The sequence below is a fragment of the Schistocerca cancellata genome, chromosome 11 (genome assembly GCF_023864275.1).
Source record: "Schistocerca cancellata isolate TAMUIC-IGC-003103 chromosome 11, iqSchCanc2.1, whole genome shotgun sequence".
NCBI lineage: Eukaryota > Metazoa > Arthropoda > Insecta > Orthoptera > Acrididae > Schistocerca > Schistocerca cancellata.
The window spans coordinates 39,451,996-39,475,745 of record NC_064636.1 but is presented as its reverse complement, the minus strand read 5'-3'; the positions used below and the strand labels follow the sequence as shown (position 1 = coordinate 39,475,745).

General features: G+C 39.4%; 1 protein-coding gene across 1 annotated transcript in view; it reads left to right on the top strand.

Moving 5' to 3' along the window:
• Positions 1–1,485: 1,485 nt before the first annotated feature.
• Positions 1,486–23,750, top strand: part of LOC126108159 (putative vitellogenin receptor) — a 36,188-nt gene continuing 13,923 nt past the window's right edge. The window contains exons 1-5 of the mRNA XM_049913402.1: positions 1,486–1,525; positions 1,575–1,691; positions 14,966–15,096; positions 16,744–16,881; positions 18,103–18,208. Of these exons, the coding sequence (XP_049769359.1) occupies positions 1,486–1,525; positions 1,575–1,691; positions 14,966–15,096; positions 16,744–16,881; positions 18,103–18,208 (532 nt within the window). The remainder of the gene's footprint in view (positions 1,526–1,574; positions 1,692–14,965; positions 15,097–16,743; positions 16,882–18,102; positions 18,209–23,750) is intronic.

The following is a 23,750-nucleotide window of genomic DNA, read 5'->3' as shown; positions in this document are numbered from 1 at the left end:
CGCGCTTGAATTAAGCAATTTTTGTATAAAAGCTCACAAAGAAAAATGTAACAAACGTAAAAGTGACGTGTTCATTTTTCATTTGTAACAATCCCTCATGATTTCCACGCAACTGTTCGTGTATTTAAATTGAGTGACGAAGATACGTACGACGGCAGCTGTTCTGTCTCCCGTTCTGTCCTGTGCCAGTTTTCGTACTGTGCTAACACCCTGCTGCTCACACCTTGCTCTTAGTATTTCTTGTGAAGCCCTGATTTAGCTTATCTTCCTTCAACTAAACTGCTGCTCACGGTCAATGGATATTTAACGGAACTGTAGTGTAATTAGATTGTGCTGTAGTTCCTTAAATAGCTCCAATCACAGCAAACGGTGCAGAATAGTTCACTCCACCTGTACCTTTCGACTTTTTACAAACTATAGATGCAGGTGTTGATATAGTTTATTTGCTGGCACTCTGTGAGCTGTTACTCCCAAAGGCGTATCTCATTGCCTTTTCTCCAAAACAGCATCCAGCTTCTGTTGCGGAATCTTGTCTCTTGTAATACAGTATTAAATGAACCTTCGGGATTACTGAAGAATGTTAAAGATCGTTACTTGAAAAGCGAAAACGATTGTAGCTTAGATGTGTTGATCAGACAGTCGAGAAAATTTCAATAATCACTTTTTATTAAAATTTCCCTTATTAATACTCAACGCGAAACTGAACCTTACTATAACTTCCATAAACTTGACTAATCCTGTCTGCCTATTCCAACGTCACCAGACTGAAAAGTTACTTAATTATTTAAATATAACACTTTCTTAAAATGGACTAAACGAGAAAAAATTCCTTCTAGCCTTAGATTCCTTGCCCCCCATACACATCTGTGCTTGATAATTTTAATAGCTAAAACACTAGCAAAATTTAAAACTAAACGTAAAAGAAAAACTTAAAAGCAGATAAATATCAGAATAATTTCTAACACAGCTATTCCGTACAATCCTATCTATCGCAAACTCTCCACGTTTTCAGTTTCAAATTTTAAGTCACAGCTACTAAAAATTCACAAGCACAAATTTTCAGGACTATCAGAGGTTAAGAATGCGCATGGGCTAAAAAATGTGCTAGTCACATTAAAAAAATATTGGTGTTTTAAATAGCAGCAATCCCACTTATTACGAGACATTCGCGACAGGGCACTTGGAAATGGGAAATGGTAGCGGTACAAAAAGTACACTACGCCACACAGTTGTAATACATCTCCACGCAGTTCTGAGCAAAGTGGAGTTCGGTCTTTTAGTTCGTCGGGAATTGAGATTGAAATAGCAAAATTTATACTGAATAGACAAAGCAACCTTATAAAGACGTGTTAAAAGTAGCTCGTATTAAGATTTCGCTGCTGTTCTCCAATATTGTGCCTCCGTAACACAGGCGCACAGTTGGAAGGAAAAAATAAAAGCTATATCGTGAGAATATTCTCACGAAGTTGATATGTGGAAAACAGTATGTGCTTCGCAAGCAAACCAGATTTCAAACGGAAGAACTGCAAACAGCTGTCTGTGAATGTGATTTTGGCGTTTTTCGTCTTTTACAGTGTGCGCAAAATGCCCGTCTGGATTCTTTGAATGCAGTAACGGCGCCTGCATACGGGAAGCAAAACACTGCGACCGTAAGAAAGATTGCCCAGATGGAGCCGACGAGCTGCACTGTGGTAAGTACAGCTACAAGATTTTCATATTGGTCAATTTTCCCATGTTAAATTATAACCTGATTAACTGTTTGTTCCTTTTAATCTTTTGCTGCAAGCTACGTATTCACTGGAATTTGTTATGCTAAGGGCGGAAACTAGATTTCAAGTTACGAGAACACAAACAAGTTTGTCAGTCTTACTATATTACTTTCATCACATTACACTGACGGGCAAAATAGTCTTTGGAAACTTTCCGTATGTAATGTAGTCGAATGACTTAGGTTAGCTGTAATTGATAGGAATTCTAGTAGAAGCATGTATATTGTCATGGACCGAAATATGGACGTCGAAATTTCCCTTTTAACCTAGGGATAATGAAGTACTACGAAAGCTAATGGCTAGAAACTAGCAAGGAATTGTAGAAATTAAGCCACGTTCGATAAGTTACTTCTCAGTAACAAAGGACAAACTGCCCACAGGAATGTGGTTTTGGCTTCACGGCCAACATTTCAGCCAGGTAAAAAAGCGCACAGGCGGCCAGCAAGAAATCACATCCCAAACGGCTCTACAAGCTCAATATTGTACAATAATGAGCCATATTATTGAAATTCTCCCCAGTGTGCTCAATAAAGGGGGCAAGGTTGTCATGTTCAAAGCGACACACATTAGCAGCCAAGCGACGTCGATACTGCTGAACTGTTGCTGAGCTATGACTGTTGTTGTTGTTGCCAATGTGATAGCTGCAGACGTCTCGATAGTTCCTTGTATCTCGTTAAATGTAGCTGGTTTCTGTCGATAAACTTCTGTAAAACTTCCCCAAAAGCGGCCTGGAGACAGTTTCGGTCCCTTCAAAGAATGGGCCAATCAAACTGCGCAATAAGACGAGAACAAACCACGCACCAAACACCCAGTACATAAACATGATCGTCCACCTAAACCTGAGTATTTTCAGGAGCCGGTTACACGCAGTGGCGGCGGATTACGATACCGTTGAGTTTAAATTTCGCCTTGTCAGGCTAGATAATCATCGCTGCAAATCGTTAATCTTCGTAAAACATGCCTTCAGTCAACTCTCAATACTCGATCTTTCGATCGTCGTTCATAGCTTCCAGCTATCTTGGAATGTAATACACGCGCAAACAAAGTTGACACTCGGCGCGGTGGCTGATGGGAGCGACTGTAAATTGGAACTGCCTTTACGGCCACTCCCATCAGCCACCGCGCCGAGTGTCAACTTTGTTATCGCATGCAACACACTTTTCACTTTGCAGTCTTCAAAATTCGTCGCACGCTTAATCGGCCTACGCGCATTTCACGTGCACCTGGCTTCAAATTTTTGAGCTGACCTGGCAAAATGTTGCAACACGGCATTGCTAAAAGCTGAACTTGTCGGTTTTTGATCGGCCAGACCTTTTCCTGCACGCATCCTGAAAAGCATCGTCGGCTTCAGAATTATCCTGAAAACGATAAATAATTGTACGTGTTTGTGGTAGTTCCGTACACATTACGCCATAGCCATTGTACTCCATGTTTTCGTACTTGCGTTACCATTTCAGTGCGGCAATAAGTTGCTCAATCTTACTAGATTTATTGTTGCTGGATAACGTGAACAAAGATATGTTGAAAACAAATGTACTACGCTACTGCGCAAAATAGCAACGATATGCCATTTTGTTCCAAAAATAACAGTATGTTAGTGGACCTTTCTGTATACCTCAGTACTCTGCAGAACAGTGAAGTGATTGCAGAGGGTACATCCAACGGGGCTGATGGGGTTGTAGGGTCTCCATTTAAAGCAGCTTCTTGAAACTTTAAAAGAAAGCTCTCCCAGGGTAAGCTATTTTAGTCTGCCATAAAGTTTATTCAGAATGTCACTCAAATGTGTCAAACCTGACTATTCGTGCTGCCCTTCTCTGTACACGTTTAATATACCCTGTTGTATCTAATACAGATGCCACCTACACTTCGGTGATATTCAAAGTCGGTTGCACAAGTAATTTGTAAGCAATTTCCTTTGAAAACTGCATTTCCCCAGTGTTCTAGCACTAAACCCAGGTATATCACGTGCATTGCCCACAACTGAGCGTATTTGGTTACTTCATTTCATATCCCTACAAAGCGTTACACCGAGCTATTTGTATAGCTTTACAGATGCAAACTGACGCCCTGATACTATACTCACAGGATGTTTTTGTTAAGTGCAGTTCTGTATTTCTGAACATTAAAAGTTGCAAATCTTTCCACTACCTAGACGACACAGCATTTATTGTGAAATGCTATAAATTTGTCCAAACATTCTTTCCTCGAGCGCAATCACAGACGTTCGGGACTCGGAACATGCACAAAAAGTAGACTTTCTCGCGTCAACTCTTTGCCTCATAGCACAAGCAGTATGCTGTGCATCACCTTCACTTGCGACTTGGTACTTCACGAAAAGAAGACAAAAAGTAAACTCACAGCTGTAGGTAAATTTATCTAAATACAGTAACAGGTGCGATAATGGTGCCGTTTTGTTCGCAAGTTAGAGGTCACAGAAAATCTGCAATTTTTTGCCTAAGAAATTGCAGTGATAAGGCTGACAATAAGTTGGCTAGTAATCGGAGACTTAAATACGTTTGAACTAAGGTGCTTATTTCGCATTAAAATCATTTACGTCAGAAACCGAAAATACTTCAGGGAGGTTTTTAGTCGTTACATGATTCTCAATGTATAGTTAATTTAACAGAACTGCTTATACAGTTTTAATAATGGATGTCCATTCTTGGACTCGGCAAAACTTGGAAATTTCATGGGAGCCGGAATATACTAGAATAGATTTTTTCCAGCTTCGCATTTCTTGCATCGTCCTTCATTTATATTCCTAGTAGTAGGTAGAGCTACACGCCCTAGAACTTCTGTTCAGATGTTAGGATTCTCATAGTATTATTGTCGTCATGCCAGTAACACATTATATATATATATATATAATATATATATATATATATATATATATATAAATTCCATACATTTCTTATTCTTGTTTTCATACCTTCAAACTTAAAGCATCTTATACTTTGGAGTAATAGGATCACTTATTTAATCCTCCACGCTCTGACCATTAAAGCTCAGATTTCTAGTCAAATCCTTACAAGGGAACCTCCCCATCGCACCCCCCCCCCCCCCCCTCCTCAGATTTAGTTATAAGTTGGCACAGTCGATAGGCTTTGAAAAACGGAACACAGATCAATGGAGAAAACAGGAAGTTGTGTGGAACTATTAAAAAATATAAGCAAAATATACGAACTGAGTAGTCCATGCGCAAGATATGCAACATCAAGGATCGTGTGAGCCTAGGAGCGCCGTGGTTAGCGTGAGCTGCTTCAAGTCTTCCCTCGAGTGAAAAGTTTAATTTTTTAGTTTCAGACAATTATCTGTCCGTTATGTTTTGATCACTTTTTGGCAGTGATTATCACATCCTGAAAACCTAAATCTGGCAAGGTAGAAGAATCTTTTCACCCATTCGCCAAGTGTACAAGTTGGGTGGGTCAACAACATATTCCTGTCATGTGACGGACATGCCGTCACCAGTGTCGTATAGAATATATCAGACGTGTTTTCCTGTGCAGGAATAGGTTGACCTATGACCTTGCGATCCAATGTTTTCAGTTCCCATTGGAGAGGCATGTCCTTTCGTCTACTAATCGCAGGGTTTTGCGGTGCGGTCGCAAAACACACTAAACTTATTACAGTGAATAGAGACGTCAATGAACGAACAGATCATAACGTTGCGACGATAAAGTAAACTTTTCACTCGACGGAGGACTTGAACCAACGACCTCTCGTTCAGCAGCTGCTCACGCTAACCACGGGACCACGGCGCTCCTTAGCTCACCCTGTCCTTGATGTTGCTTATCTTGCGCATGGACTACTCGGTTTGTATATTTTGCTTATTTTTTCCTAATTCCACACAACTTCTTGTTTTCTCGATTGATGTGTGTTCAGTTTTTCAAGGCCTATCCACTATGTAAACTTGTAGCTCAATCTGAGGGGGTGCGATGGGGAGGTTCCCTTGTTAGAAGTAACATTCTATGCTACTTGCCTGTAAATCGTCCCTAGATTTAAGAATGCTTCCTTTGGTGGCAAGCACATAGCTTCACAGCATAACCCCAACACATGGGCCTCAGCTGTCGTTAGCTACGCAGCTCACATTGCCACTGAAAACAGGAAGCAATGCACTATACGCATGACCTACACTAAAGATTCAAAGTGGTACACCTACCTAATATCGTGTAGGCCCCCCGCGAGCACTCGGTCCTGAAACACGACGCCCGCTACCAGTCGCATGATCGAATTACGATCGCACATTAGATATGTATCGTTTGGACACCACGACTTCGATAGGCAATCGTTCTTGGAAATTACCGAAAATTGAATGTAAAACAATGTTCGAAAATCGGCTACAGTAACTAAATTTGAAACGCAGATTTGCTACGAAGTGCTCGTAAATTACGCAAAGTACAATGATGGCTTCCGAAAAATTCTAAGAAACGCATGTTTGCGTTGATACACAATGAAATTCAGGGACGATGTGTTCTTTGGCCGAAACCTAAATCACAAGCTTATTTTCTACAAAATAATTACGTATCGAAAACATTCGTACCGGTAAGTTACGAAATATACTTTGGCGTCTGAAAACTCTCAACCTATTTCTCACGTAATTGTACAATGTAGAAAGCGAAGTATTGTTTCGAACGAAGATACGCCAACTGGTTCCAAAATTTTAAGAGCACAATTAAGTCTATAATAGACGGTAACAGTACATTCATCATTGCACTCGCCCATGTTCGAAATTTCTCAGTATATCTGGTATTATGTGTAATCACTAAACTGATAGTGTTCACACATCTACATTGGCAGTGCCGAAGAACACTGCAACAAGTTTCTCGATCAAAATCGCTAAAATATGGAACACCAACAAAGCCCCAATGTTGCAACTAATGCTAACGTTTTTCCTCTTCTAAAACGAAAACACGACCCCAGCTACCCACCACTCACAACTAACTTCGCGGCTCTGCTGACGTAACAGGTTAACATTTAGTCTGGTGCAGTAGCGAAAATGCGGAATGAAGTTTGCAAGTTGGCATTACATGCATTTAAGTAACCGATTAGATGTTACTCTGTGATTGGTCGGCTGGTATTGCTAGTGTTAGTTGTTAATTACTACTAAAAAGTATAATAGCGGAGTTTTCTAGTTGTTGCAAATGTTCTGTGTGTTTACATTTCGAAAATGTCACTATGAACATGTCTGTTAAATACAGGTAACGACACTTTGCTATGAGGATAGTAATACTAACAATGTACTGAGTGGCAGGTTGAAGTTCTAATGTCACCTGGAGCATTGAAGCAGGGAGAAAATATCCTTACAGAAAGCATTAAAGCAAAAAGCAAACACGGTGGGCTACAATACAGTGTAGATGAGTAAGGCAGTCTTAACATCTCCATGTGGCTATTATGAAATTGTTAGTGAAAACTGCATTTATGCGAATTCATGTCTGTTCCTTACGTGCCTCTCGCCACCTGGCATAACGCATACGTGTATGTTGAAACTGCAGTTAACTACGCTAGGAAGTTAATGTATTAAGACGTACACGGCAACAAAATAGGAATAGGTGTTAACTGAACCTTGATCTACCCTCAGGTGACATTTTTATGTCTACAAGCCTTACTTTTGTGGTGGGTAAGAAATGGAGTCTACTCATTTGACACATAATACAACAAAACTAAAGGAGAGCATTGTGGTGTATCATTTCAGTAACTTCACAATTATAGTTCCTGTAGGGTTTCTTCTATATTTACCCAGTACATTAGAAAAAGTTGATTTGGAAGTTAATATCAAATATTTCTTGTGATATGCTTGACAATGTCTGTGCAGTTAATTAAAAACATTAAGAATTTTGACAACACCAGTTCAAAATATAAAATATGCTAATATATTTAAAATCTTTCATCAGATTTGACTATTTCACTGTTAAGGCTAGAGCCAGTTACGATTGTGTTGTTTATAACACGTAAGAAGCTACAAAAATATAACTACTGGTATTATTGGAATGCTTTTTGAATTACATGGATCAGAAAAACTACTGTTCAGATTGTCATCCTAAGGTCTTGCACTGAACTCACTATTTCCTATGAGACAGCAGATAAGCTGATCTGTGAATACTGAATGAAGTACACAAATTGGCTCTGAGCACTATGGGACTTAACATCTAGGGTCATCAGTCCCTTAGAACTTAGGACTGCTTAAACCTAAGTAACCTAAGGAAATCACGCAACACCCAGTCATCACGAGGCAGAGAAAATCCCTGACCCAGCTGGGAATCGAACCCGGGTGTGGGAAATGAGAACGCTACTGCACGACCACGAGCTGCGGACGAATGAAGTACACAAACCAATATACTTACTGAGGTGACAGCAACATCACTGAAGCTGAAGTAAAAAGTTTGGTTTGTGACAGCAGGTTAACCTTCTTGAATGTGTCTAAAAGTCAGGATTAGTATCCTTTTTATGGATTATTTACCTTGTTAAGTACATATTGAACTCAAGGGTATGACAGCAGTGTCCAAAGATTAAACCTTGCATATATACTGGAAAGGTGTATACTTGCAACAAGGAACATAACAATTATCGCCTCTTGCAAAAATCTGAAGTCATAAAAAATTAGTGACTGCTTTGTGCAGATTGTATTTCTACCTCTTACCAGAAACCGTAAAATTACAGGGTTGAAATCATAAATTAGTAAGGATGTTACTATACTGCACTGTCACCCTGGTGATCATGTGGTAGTACACCACACAAGTTTACAATCTATTTCAGTAGACAGAAGTTCTAACAAACTTCTTCATTCTAACTTTCATATCATGATAGCTCATTAGATTGTCATCAGATACAGACTGCCTAAAACAGGAGTAAATCAAAGCTTTGCATTCTCCATTTTTCAGCTTGGATTCACAGAATCTGTGCTCACACATTCCATGGAGGTGTGATACATGATGGTCACCATCTAAATTTTAGACTCCTGTCACTATCTGAATAATTTTTAAGGCATGGGTGACTGGAATTTGAGATTAGGAAAAGGGAGAGAAGGAAACATAGTAGGTGAATATGGATTGGGGGTAAGAAAGAGGAAACCGCCTAGTAGAATTCTGCACAGAGCATAACTTAATCATGGCTAAAACTTGGTTCAAGAATCATGAAAGGAGGTTGTATACATGGAAGAACCCTGGAGATACTAAAAGGTATCAGATTATATAATGGTAAGACAGAGATTTAGGAACCAGGTTTTAAATTGCAAGACATTTCCAGGGGCAGATGTAGACTCTGACCACTATCTATTGGTTATGAACTGTAGATTAAAACTGAAGAAACTGCAAAAAGGTGGGAATTTAAGGAGATGGGACCTGGATAAACTGAAAGAACCAGAGGTTGTACAGTGTTTCAGGGAGAGCATAAAGGAACAATTGACAGGAATGGGGGAAAGAAGTACAGTAGAAGAATGGGTAGCTTTGAGGGATGAAGTAGTGAAGGCAGCAGAGGATCAAGTAGGTAAAAAGACAAGGGCTAGCAGAAATCTTTGGTTAACAGATTAAACATTGAATTTAATTGATGAAAGGAGAAAATGTAAAAATGCAGCAAATAAAGCAGGAAAAAAGGAATACAAATATCTCAAATGAGATTGACAGGAAGTGTAAAATGGCTAAGTAGGGATGGCTAGAGTACAAATGTAGAGGCTTATCTCCCTAGGGATAAGATAGTCTACACAAGGGTGATGTACTTGAGGACAATATTATGGAAATGGTTGAGGATGTAGATGAAGATGAAATGGGAGATATGATACTGCGTGAAGAGTTTGACAGAGCACTGAAAGACTTTAGTTGAAACAAGACCTGTGGAGTAGACAACATTCCATTAGAACTACTGACAGCCTTGGAAGAGCCAGTCCTGGCAAAACTCTACCATCTGGTACACAAGATGTTAGACAGGCGAAATACCCTCAGACTTCGAGAAAAATATAATTCCAATCCCAAAGAAAATAGGTGTTGACGGATGTGAAAATTACCGAACCATCAGTTTACTAAGTCACAGCTGCAAAATACTAACACAAATTCTTTAGACGAATGGAAAAACTGAGATGACCTCGGGAAAGATCAGTTTGAGTTATGTAGAAATGTTGGAACATGTGAGGCAATACTGACCTTACGACTTATCTTAGAAAGATTAAAGAAAGGCAAACCTACATTTCTAGCATTCAGACTTACAGAAAGCTTTTGACAATGTTGACTGGAATACTTTCAAATTCTGAAGGTGGCAGGGGTAAAATACAGGGAGAAAAAGGCTATTTACAATTTGTACAGAAACCAGATGGCAGTTATGAGTTGAGGTGTATGAAAGGGAAGCAGTGGTTGAGAAGGGAGTGAGACAGGACTTTAGTCTCTCCCTGATGTTATTCAATCTGTGTATTGAGCAAACAAAGGAAACAAAAGAATTTTTAGTAGGAATTGGTCCATGGAGAAGAAATAAGATTTAAGGTTTGCCGATGGCATTGTAATTGTCAGACAGCAAAGGACCTGGAAGAGCAGCTGAAAAGAATGGACAGTGTCTTGAAAGGAGAACATAAGGTGAACATCAACAAAAGCATAATGGAATGTAGTCAAATTAAATCAGGTGATGCAAAGGGAAGTAGATTAGGAAAGGACTCTTAAAGTAGTAAGTTTTGTTATGTGGGGAGAAAAATAACTAATGGTCGAAGTAAATAAGATATAAAATGTAGACTGCCAATGGCAAGGAAATCATTTCTTAAGAGAAATTTAACATAGAATATAGATTGTCAGGAAGTTGTTTCTGAAAGTATTTGTATGTAGTGTAGCTATGTATGGATGTGAAAAATGGACAAATAGTTTGGACAAGAGAACAGGTTTTGAAATGTGGTGCTACAGAACAATGCTGAGTCAATGGGTAGACCACAGAGCTAATGAGGTATTGAATAGAATTGGGGAAAAGAGAAATTCGTGACGAAACTTGACTAAAAAAGGATCAGTTGGTAAGACGTGTAGGGATTACCAATTTGGTATTAAAGGGCAGTGTGGAGGGTAAAACTAGTAGACAGGGGTGAATACATGAAGCATTCAGAAGGATGTAGGTTGCCGTAAGTACTGAGATCTCTCTTGCACAGGATAGAGAAGCATGGAGAGCTGCATCAAACCGGTGTGTGGACTGAAGACATCTCAACTGTTGTGTTCAGCTGTTTCCTTGCTATGCCTGGAAAGAGCATGCTTTAAGCTTTCAAAGCTGTTATTTTCTGAACTTGCATAATTTTGAAGAGTAAGGAAGTTTTAAGTTATGGTAGCAGTCACAGAAGATTGAAAAGTGAAATATTCTCCTCAAAGTCCCATAATTTTTCATTCAAGTATGTTTCAAACATTAATACATAAAAACATAATACGCAACTCAGCAAATTTGCAGAAACAATACTAAGGTCAGTTCCAGTTTTGCTTAATTTCACAATTTTTGTCAAGGGTGCATTGCAGGCAACTGTGTTGTCTTACCAATGTCAATGGTGCTTCCAGTCATGAAGTTATTGCTAGGAATCCAGCCTGTGTCTTTACCAGGTGGCCGGTGGTAACAATGAACAGAACCATGTGGGTGCATAAAAATGACCCCTTTTTGTTCTTGTGAAACTTCACACACATTTCCAACCCACAAAAATTTTCATGTGCAACAGTACAACCAACTGTCCTCACTGTATACTTCAAAGTGAGATTGCTAGAATTTGTTTTGAAGGCTTTAACTATGAATGCTGTAGCATCTTTGGAAGCAATTGTTTACTATCAGCTGATCAACTAATAGGCTTAAATTATTGATTTTCTTGTTCCAGAAATTTTGTCCCCTGGCAAACCTTGTTTCTTTATTGCCCTGAATTTTTTAAATTTTTTGTTGGCACAAAAACTGCGCCTGGAATGCTACATCACAAAGTATGAACAAATCATATGGAGTCAATATTTGGTTATATAATGACCTCTGGAGACCAGCATGGACTGTCATGTTTTATTCAAAGCTCATGGATATTCTGATTCAAAGCACAATTTAAGATACTGTTACACATGGTGATGCATATGAAATATTCACTTAAAATCCATTATTGCAAATAAGTTACAGATTGTCCAGTTTTGTATACAAAATATTCAAATTAACCTATAAAAACATTGTTTGTGCTTACCTTCAGCTACAAGTGAATACTCAGTACTCGGCGCTAACATTATATGAGGTGCATTAAAGTTCTAAGGCCTCCGATTTTTCTTTTTCCTAATAAACTACTCACCCGAAATCGATGAAACAGGCGTTACTTCTCGATGTAATCGCCCTGCACACATACACATTTTTCACAACGCTGACGCCATGATTCCACGGCAGCAGTGGAGACTTCTTTAGGAGTCTGTTTTGACCACTGGAAAATCACTGAGGCAATAGCAGCACGGCTGGTGAATGTGCAGCCATTGTCTTTCATTGTTGGAAAAAGCCAAGTCACTAGGAGCCAAGTCAGGTGAGTAGAGCATAAGGAATCACTTCAAAGTTATCACGAAGAAACTGTTGCGTAATGTTAGCTTGATGTGCGGGTGCATTGTCTCGGTGAAACACACGCGCAGCTCTCCCTGGAAGTTTTTGTTGCAGTGCAGGAAGGAATTTGTTCTTCAAAACATTTTCGTAGGATGCACCTGTTACCGTAGTGCCGTTTGGAACGCAATGGGTAAGGATTAGACCCTCGCTGTCCCAGAACATACACCATTTTTAGCACTGGTGGTTACCAGAAATTTTTTTTGGTGGTGGTGAATCTGTGTGCTTCCATTGAGCTGACTGGCACTTTGTTTCTAGATTGAAAAATGGCATCCATGTCTCATCACAACCGATGAAAAGAAAGTCCCATTCATGCTGTCGTTGTGCGTCAACATTCCTTGGCAACATGCCACACAGGCAGCCATGTGGTCATCCGTCAGCATTCGTAGCACCCACCTGGATGACACTTTTCGCATTTTCAGATCATGCAGGATTGTGTGCACAGACCCCACAGAAATACCAATTCTGGAGGCAATCTGTTAGTCATTCGGCGATCCCCCCCAAAACAATTCTCTCGACTTTCTCGATCATGTCATCAGACCGGCTTGTGCGAGCCCGAGGTTGTTTAGGTTTGTCACATGATGTTCTGCCTTCATTAAACTGTCGCATCCACGAACGCACTTTAGACACGTCCATAACTCCGTCACCACATGTCTCCTTAAACTGTCGAATTTCAATTGGTTTCACACCATGCAAATTCAGAAAACGAATGATTGCACGCTGTTCTAGTAAGGAAAACGTCGCCATTTTAAGTATTTAAAACAGTTCTCATTCTCGCCGCTGGCGGTAAAATTCCATCTGCCATACAGTGCTGCCATCTCTGGGACGTATTTAAAATGAACGCGGCCTCATTTTAAAACAATGCGCATGTTTCTATCTTTCCAGTCCGGAGGAAAAAAAATTGGAGGCCTTAGAACTTGAATGCACCTCGTATAAACACCAAGCAGAAGACTCGCTGGGAAAATTGCCAATAATGAAAGCAACAGGTGAAATTCGTGATGCAGCAATGCTGCAAGGATAGAGCCTTAAAAAGCTCTCTACTTCACAATGTCAATGGAAACTGAGGCAATGCATATATGCACCACTGTGCATTGCAGGATTAAAATGTTCTTATACAAAGCATTCCATTATGATCACTTAGACTTGTAATCCTAAGAGCATTTTCTGACTACTTATATTCTACACTGTAAAATCATATACTCTTTTATTAGCAAAGTTAAATTTCCTAAACCACAGGCAAATCAACTATTAAGACATAATTAGTTTAAATTTTTAAATCAAAATATACATATCAATTTTAAAATTTCTTGAGGATCCATTTTGCCTACTTTAGATAGGCACTTTTAATCATCAAAATGCAAGATGCAGAAATTAAACAATATTGCTTTAAGAGCTTAAAGCATGCTCTTTCCATTTGTGGCTAGAAACAAAGGATTGAAAAAGACCATTGAGATTTCACATGCCTGTCCTCCCTCCCCCGTCTCCCCAATACCCTAATTTTTACTCTTAGAAAAAATTTGGCCAACTTTATAGATACATATCTTCTCATCTAGGCAGCTGGACCTGCCCTGTAAGGGGCTTCCCACCCAATGGTGCCAAACACTAATTTCCATCTAGGCATCAGGTATTTAATAGAACTTCATTTGTACATAGACATCATAGGCAAGAACAACCCCCTGAGGTTCTAGTTAGATTTGTTCACAGAAACAGTGGTCAGTTATATCTTGGCTCTGACAAGTGCGATAAATTGTTTTACACTTGAGGCCTTTATCTCTAAGTGTGGCGAAATCACTAATTTTGTCATGGTGTGATACAGCATAAAGTTGTCAATGTATATTAAACGAAGTAACCTAATGTTTCCTAGAAATTTAAAAAAAGCCTAACAAATTTGGCATATTTGCACCTTTGCATCATGCACAAAGATGAGTAGCCCCTCTTTAAAAGCCACTAAAAATTCAGCCACTTAAGAAACTTGACTGAAATTTGGTATATTAACTTCACACCAAATTTCATTAGACTTGGTAGTAGAAAGTGGATGCTCTTCAATATTGGTCCCCTTTATGTGGAATGACCCAGAAGAATATTTGTTAGCAGGCACATAAGAGAAAATTGCTAGCTTTCAGAATAGATCCCTTCAGCTAGTTTAGTGTGTAATAAGCACAATAACTCGACTTAGTTTTTGAACCAAACACAAATTTTAATTTTATTAAATCTTTCGTACTGTACTAATTTTTTTCATGAGACCTTTCTCACATTTGAAATTTAAGCCAGTGTCTCAAAGTGTGAAATTTCCACTAAAGGAGTGGTTAAACGCTGAGAAATGTTTGTGGGCTTCATTAAATAAAGTGTAATATTATTAACAATCTTAAACCAAGCTCTTTGCAATTACTTAAATTTCAGTTTCATGTTGGTGGCTTTAAATTCTGATTTTTCTTCCCACTATCTGAAGAAAAATTTCAGATTTGGAAACTGATTTATGTGCTGAAAGTATAAAATATAGTACTGTGTGCATACAATATACCAGGTCCAAACCATTCTTTGATGTTAAGGACATAAGCTGTCAATATCTCTTAAACTAAGAGATTGCCTTAATGAGCTGCTCAGTGAATTTTTGACTGTTTCTAATACTTGGTATATTTACTTTCCAGATGACATAAACTGTGAGGCTCCATTATACTGGAAGTGTGAAGATGGTAGATGCATACAGACCAAATTCAAGTGTGATGGGAACAATGATTGTGGAGACTGGTCAGATGAAAAGGACTGTAAGGCATCTAAGGTAAGTCCTTCTTTGCTATCAGATAAGCTAACTTATTGAACTTCTAAATGACTTCGACTCTAAAAGTCTAAAGCATACGGATTTGTAGTTGTATCTTGGAAGCCAGTGGGTGATCAGAAGGCCAAGTTTACTTGATCACTTCGTTTATTGGTTCTGAATTGGTTAGAAATTGGGCATAGGAACTGGCTTGCCCTGATACTGCTCCTGTAAGAAATATTAATTTTTCCTCCTCACAGTTGACTTTGACTTTGACATTTACCTTGTCGGTATCAAAGGTAACTTGAGGCTATTGCCATAATTCTTATTAGACAGTAATGTTCTGGGATTTTTATTTTATTGTTTCAAATTCTAGTACTTTGTGCTCAGATTTTTCACCTTACCAATTTTCTCATTGGTTAAGTTCTAGGCCTACAGTTTGCAAGTACAATTTCATGGTTATAGAAAAGTTTTTACTTACATGAAGACATTTGAAAAATTTTCATCTTAAATTTCATTGTTCATATAAACATAGTGAACATTGCTTAAATGTCAAATCAAAAAGTATGATCTGATCTACAGGGTTATTACAAATGATTGAAGTGATTTCACAGCTCTACAATAACTTCATTGAGATATTGTCACAGTGCTTTGCACACACATACAAAAATTCAGTTTTTTTAGGCATTCACAAATGTTCGATATGTGCCCCTTTAGTGATTCGGCAGACATAAAGCCAATAATAAAGTTCCTCCCACACTCGGCGCAGCATGTCCCCATCAATGAGTTCGAAAGCATCGTTGATGTGAGCTCGCAGTTCTGGCACATTTCTTGGTAGAGGAGGTTTAAACACTGAATCTTTCACATAACCCCACAGAAAGAAATCGCATGGGGTTAAGTCGGGAGAGCGTAGAGGCCATTACATGAATTGCTTATCATGATCTCCACCACGACCGATCCATTGGTTTTCCAATCTCCTGTTTAAGAAATGCCGAACATCATGATGGAAGTGCGGTGGAGCACCATCCTGTGGTACGTTTAGCTCCCTGCTTGCTTTATTCGTCGACTTCCGCGGGCTACGCGTGAAACTTGCCCGCACGCGTTCAACCGTTTCTTCGCTCACTGCAGGCCGACCCATTTATTTCCCCTTACAGAGGCATCCAGAAGCTTTAAACTGGGGATACCATCGCCGAATGGAGTAAGCAGTTGATGGATCTTTGTTGAACTTTGTCCTGAACAGTCGTTGCACTGTTATGACTGACTGAGTGCATTTCAAGCACGACATACGCTTTCTCGGCTCCTGTCGCCATTTTCGCACTGCGCTCTAGAGTGCTCTGGCGGCAGAAACCTGAAGTGCGGCTTCAGCCGAACAAAACTTTGAGTTTTTCTACGTATCTGTAGTGTGTCGTGACCATATGTCAATGAATGGAGCTACAGTGAATTTATGAAATCACTTCAATCATTTGTAATAACCCTGTATATTTAGAAAGGCAAGTGGGGTTTCAGTATAAGATATATTGAAGTAATTAAATATTACATGGCTTTTTTTTTTTTTTTGAGAATTGCAAACTTGCCACCTAAATTTTAGGAAAGGGTTGTGATCCATAATTGTGCACTTTGATGCATTTAAATATAGTTTACAGAAATTAGTAATTCACCTTTCACATGCAGGTATCTGATGTGCAAAAGGTCTGCAGTGATGAAGATTTTGCATGTGGGGATGGCACCTGCATTCCAGATAACTGGGTGTGTGATGGCCTCAAGGACTGCCAGAATGGCAATGATGAAGTTCTGGGCTGCTCTAAAAAGGTAAGATATATTTTTAAATATATTAACAGTCTAGGGCATTAATAAAGATATCTTAGTTCCCTCTAACCACAAATCTTAAGTGTATTTGGAATTGCTGCTTAGTAAGTCTAGAAGTTTAAACTTCTTAGCAGATTGTGTGGCAGACTAGGACTCACTCGAGACCTTTGCCTTTGACTGAGCTAGGCCAGTGTTCAATGCAAGTAGAAATTTGGCCAAGTATTCTGTGTGATTGTTGCTTTGTCCATTGTATATTGTTTTCAAGGAGGCAGAATTTCTCCACTTCACCAGTTTTGGCAAGTTTCTTGCCATTATCTGTCATGCTGCTCCTTCATTACTTCGATGTTTTATGTTTCTCAGTCCGTATTGTACTCATTATGGTTCATTCCAGCCAACTCTTTCAGTGAGAAGTATAAAAGTAAAAATAGGCCTTTACAGAAGCACATTTTGTTTATCCCTTTTTAACTTTATGTAGTCTCTTCAAAATTATTTCTACTCATTTCTGTACTGAAAACAAGAATTGTTTGTTCTGTATACTCATAGGATGTGAGAAACCATGTGTACAGGCAATTACTTCAGGCATGGCACATGCCTTTTAAAATATTTAAATTCTTGCTCATAACTCCCAGCACCTAACTCTAGCTTCCCTCTGCATTTTCTTAGCGGTATGTCTTTCTTGTTATGACATTAGCACAGCCACTATCTCAAGCAATTCTTACATTTTTCATGTATAGATACTATAAAGAAATTGACAGATAATTAAACTGTAGATAATACACGTGAAGACAATTGGCTGAACCCACCTCCATGAATTTTAGCATAAGAACCCAGTGCTTAACTTCAGGAGGCAAGTCTAATGCTGCAGATAAACATGCTGGCTAGTTTCAGAACAATTTTCTTAATCGTTGAGGGGAGAAGAGTAAGTTGGGATAGTCAAAGGGCTCTGCGCACTAACCTGTAATAAGTAAAAGGAGAGAGATGGAGAGGAAAATGTCGAGAGGAATTGGCACATCAGTGTTGTTAAAATTCTTAGAGTTAATCACAGTAGGAAGTAAAAATAAGGTAGGAGCAGTGTGGCCAAAATTGTTAAAAGTACTTTGTATTGTCAGTGCTTGCAAACTCTGATTCATAGACAAATAAGTTGACTTTCTATTTGCCTGAGAATGATCTGAAAATATGAGGAACCTGCTAAGTTTGTCAATTGTTTTCTCATTTGGTTTACAGTTGGATTGTGGCAGAGACTTCCTGTGCTCCAACCACCACTGTGTTCCAAAGGCTTGGGAGTGTGATGGCAACAATGACTGTGGGGACAACAGTGATGAAGTAAACTGTGAGTTCAATAAATTGAAATTCAGAACACCTTAATGTTAAAAACAAATGATACATGGAAAAAATCAGGACTTGCTCTCCTTCAAATGCTATCTGCTTAAAGACCCTTAGCTACAGAAATATTGTGGCCATGTATTCAGCATCAACTTGCACATAGTTTATTCTTGTTGAATATTTTGTCAGCATATGATATAAAATAATACATAGCATTTAGTATTTTGTTTACTTTTTCACACTATAAAACTTTAAATTGACAAAGGTTGTCTTGTCTATAAAATAAAAAACAAGACCATAACGATGGAACATATAAATTTGTGCTGCACCCCTGGGGCTTGCTGCTCTTCTGTGGGTTTGTTAGGCTACTGTGGGACCTCAGCCTTTGCAGCATCTTTCCCTTCTGTGCTCTGTATCTGTCCCTTTCTTATTTTTCCCTCCCTTGGAGAATGACTGGAATGTTCATGGAAATGTGGTCAGCATTTTCAGTAGTTGATATCAAAAATCTCCACTGTTTTCCATTCTTTGCTCCCCTTCTATCCTTCTGCTTTGGCATGAGCTTCCTCTTCCTCCTTGTAGTCCTGAAGGACAGCCCATGTCTGACATCTAACAGATGACTAAGGAATGCAGAATTCCCAGCCCTTGGTTGACACAGTAGACCTGTACACCCCCTCCCCCTCCCACCCCAGTACATTTCAGGCCCAGGAAGGGTGACTGTCTCAGCTGCTACCTTCCCAAATTGCTAGTTTGCAATTTCCTAACGGAATTCCCTTTTTAACCACTTTCTCATTTGTCATAGCAAACATGTGGTCTGTTCAGTGTTTTTACTCTTTCTGTTGCAGCTGTAGCATGAGGGAAATTTAATCTTTAGTTCAGGACTTCAATGAAACACACAATAGTGAAACTGATCTTCCTCAGTCCCTGGTTTTAGCTGTTGTCCCTTCTGACAATTGGGTGTAACACGTGGTCATTAAATTTTTCGTTTTTCTTCCCTGTTCTGGCATAAGAGTGTATGACCTTAGTCATTCCTTCCAGGTCCTGGCAATTTCAATTGTGTGTGTGTGTGTGTGTGTGTGTGTGTGTGTGTGTGTGTGTGTGTGTGTGTGTGTGTGTGTGTGTGTGTGTGTGTGTGTGTGTGTAATGTTAATTCATATGTACATGCTTCCAGTTACTCTTTCAGTAACACTAAGAACCAGCAGTTATAGAGAGATCAATGATGTGTAGTCTTCATTAAGTGTTAAAAAGAACAGTTAAATTACTTTTACGTATTTAACTTGTCACTCCCTCCCAGTTGACTGACAGGTATGTGGACATTCCCTGCTACTTAGCATTCTGTGCTGTCTGCACAACACTGTCAGTTCTGAGAATGAGCCATAGCAATTAATACTATTAAATTCATGAATTCATGGTAATAGCTTGTCTGCTTCATTTCTTTACATTAGATGTTTGTACCCTTCCAGTGTCGTGTGGTAGTTTTGAAATGGACAAACTACTTCCTTGCAACACTGATTAGATTCTTTCATTCAAATTGATTCCTAGTGAGGTCCTCCAGGATGTAAAACATGTCAAAAACAATACATAACAAATATTTAAAACTGAAACAAATAAGCTAATGTACCTTCCACAGATCCCAAGTGGAATGTGTATAATGAACACTATGTTGTTGTTGTGGTCTTCAGTCCTGAGACTGGTTTGATGCAGCTCTCCATGCTACTCTACCTTGTGCAAGCTTCTTCATCTCCCAGTACCTACTGCAACCTACATCCTTCTGAATCTGCTTAGTGTATTGATCTCTTGGTCTCCCTCTACGATTTTTACCCTCCACGCTGCCCTCCAATGCTAAATTTGTGATCCCTCGATGCCTCAGAACATGTCCTACCAACCGATCCCTTCTTCTAGTCAAGTTGTGCCACAAACTTCTCTTCTCCCCAATACTATTCAATACCTCCTCATTAGTTACGTGATCTACCCACCTTATCTTCAGCATTCTTCTGTAGCACCACATTTCGAAAGCTTCTATTCTCTTCTTGTCCAAACTAGTTATCGTCCATGTCTCACTTCCATACATGGCTACACTCCATACAAATACTTTCAGAAATGACTTCCTGACACCTAAATCTATATTCGATGTTAACAAATTTCTCTTCTTGAGAAACGCTTTCCTTGCCATTGCCAGTCTACATTTTATATCCTCTCTACTTCGACCATCATCGGTAATTTTACTCCCTAAATAGCAAAACTCCTTTACTACTTTAAGTGTCTCATTTCCTAATCTAATTCCCTCAGCATCACCCGACTTAATTTGACTACATTCCATTATCCTCGTTTTGCTTTTGTTGATGTTCATCTTATATCCTCCTTTCAAGACGCTATCCATTCCATTCAACTGCTCTTCCAAGTCCTTTGCTGTCTCTGACAGAATTACAATGTCATCAGCAAACCTCAAGGTTTTTATTTCTTCTCCATGGATTTTAATACCTACTCCGAATTTTTCTTTTGTTTCCTTTACTGCTTGCTCAATATACAGATTGAATAACATCTGGGAGAGGCTACAACCCTGTCTCACTCCTTTCCCAACCACTGCTTCCCTTTCATGCCCCTCGACTCTTATAACTGCCATCTGGTTTCTGTCCAAATTGTAAATAGCCTTTCGCTCCCTGTATTTTACCCCTGCCACCTTCAGAATTTGAAAGAGAGTATTCCAGTCAACATTGTCAAAAGCTTTCTCTAAGTCTACAAATGCTAGAAACGTACGTTTGCCTTTTCTTAATCTTTCTTCCAAGATAAGTCGTAAGGTCAGTACTGCCTCACGTGTTCCAACATTTCTACGGAATCCAAACTGATCTTCCCCGAGGTCGGCTTCTACCAGTTTTTCCATTCGTCTGTAAAGAATTCGCGTTGGTATTTTGCAGCTGTGACTTATTAAACTGATAGTTCGGTAACTTTCACATCTGTCAACACCCGCTTTCTTTGGGATTGGAATTATTATATTCTTCTTAAAGTCTGAGGGTATTTCGCCTGTCTCATACATTGTGCTCACCAGATGGTAGTTTTGTCATGACTGGCTCTCCTGAGGCCATCAGTAGTTCTAATGGAATGTTGTCTACTCCCGGGGCCTTGTTTTGACTCGGGTCTTTCAGTGCTCTGTCAAACTCTTCACGCAGTATCTTATCTCCCATTTCATCTTCATCTACATCCTCTTCCATTTCCATAATATTGTCCTCAAGTACATTGCCCTTGTATAAACCCTCTATATACTCCTTCCACCTTTCTGCTTTCCCTTCTTTGCTTAGAACTGGGTTGCCATCTGAGTTCTTGATGTTCATACAAGTGGTTCTCTTATCTCCAAAGGTCTCTTTAATTTTCCTGTAGGCAGTATCTATCTTACCCCTAGTGAGACAAGCCTCTACATCCTTACATTTGTCCTCTAGCCATCCCTGCTTAGCCATTTTGCACTTCCTGTCGATTTCATTTTTGAGACGTTTGTATTCCTTTTTGCCTGCTTCATTTACTGCATTTTTATATTTTCTCCTTTCATCAATTAAATTCAATATTTCTTCTGTTACCCAAGGATTTCTATTAGCCCGCGTCTTTTTACCTACTTGATCCTCTGCTGCCTTCACCACTTCATCCCTCAGAGCTACCCATTCTTCTTCTACTGTATTTCTTTCCCCCATTCCTGTCAATTGTTCCCTAATGCTCTCCCTGAAACTCTCTACAACCTCTGGTTCTTTCAGTTTATCCAGGTCCCATCTCCTTAAATTCCCACCTTTTTGCAGTTTCTTCAGTTTCAATCTGCAGTTCATAACCAATAGATTGTGGTCAGAATCTACATCTGCCCCAGGAAATGTCTTACAATTTAAAACCTGGTTCCTAAATCTGTCTTACCATTATATAATCTATCTGAAACCTGTCAGTATCTCCAGGCTTCTTCCATGTATACAGCCTCCTTTCATGATTCTTGAACCAAGTGTTAGCTATGATTAAGTTATGCTCTGTGCAAAATTCTACAAGGCGGCTTCCTCTTTCATTCCTTCCCCCCAATCCATATTCACCTATGTTTCCTTCTCTCCCTTTTCCTACTGACGAATTCCAGTCACCCATCACTATTAAATTTTCGTCTCCCTTCACTACCTGAATAATTTCTTTTATCTCGTCATACATTTCATCTATTTCTTCATCTGCAGAGCTAGTTGGCATATAAACTTGTACTACTGTAGTAGGCATGGGCTTTGTGTCTATCTTGGCCACAATAATGCGTTCACTATGCTGTTTGTAGTAGCTAACCCGCACTCCTATTTTTTTATTCATTATTAAACCTACTCCTGCATTACCCCTATTTGATTTTGTATTTATAACACTGTAATCACCTGACCAAAAGTCTTGTTCCTCCTGCCACCGAACTTCACTAATTCCCACTATATCTAACTTTAACCTATCCATCTCCCTTTTTAAATTTTCTAACCTACCTGCCCGATTAAGTGATCTGACATTCCACGCTCCGATCCGCAGAACGCCAGTTTTCTTTCTCCTGATAACGATGTCCTCTTCAGTAGTCCCCGCCCGGAGATCCGAATGGGGGACTATTTTACCTCCGGAATATTTTACCCAAGAGGACGCCATCATCATATAATCATACAGTAGAGCTGCATGTCCTCGGGAAAAATTACGGCCGTAGTTTCCCCTTGCTTTCAGCCGTTCGCAGTACCAGCACAGCAAGGCCGTTTTGGATAGTGTTACAGGGCCAGATCAGTCAATCATCCAGACTGTTGCCCCTGCAACTACTGAAAAGGCTGCTGCCCCTCTTCAGGAACCACATGTTTGTCTGGCCTCTCAACAGATACCCCTCCGTTGTGGTTGCACCTACGGTACGGCCATCTGTATCGCTGAGGCACGCAAGCCTCCCCACCAACAGCAAGGTCCATGGTTCATGGGGGGGGGGGGGAATGAACACTATATGAAAGAATTTTTACTCATTTACTAAGATTGCATTAATACACTGAATTTAAAATTAATATATTTATTTACAAGTAGTAAACAATAATAGCACTAAAATACTTATATACAATGAATAAATTCCACACACACACACACACACACACACACACACACACACACACACACACACACACACACACACACACAAAAACAAAAAAACAAAAAAACCATCAGCTGGTTCAACTGAGAGATTTATCAATGGAGTAAGAGTTCGCTACCAATAAATCATTTACACTTCTCTTAAACTCAATTTCATTAGTTCTTAAACTTTTTATGATATCTGACACAATCCCCATGGACCTTTCAAGAGGCCAGACAAACGTGTGGTTCCTAAAGAGGGGCAGCAGCCTTTTCAGTAATTGCAGGGGTAAGTCTGGATGATTGATATGGCCTTGTAACAATAACCAAACCGGCCTTGCTGTGCTGGTACTGCGAACGGCTGAAAGCAAGGGGAAACTACGGCCGTAATTTTTCCCGAGGGCATGCAGCTTTACTGTATGGTTAAATAATGATGGCATCCTCTTGGGTGAAATACTCCGGAGGTAAACTAG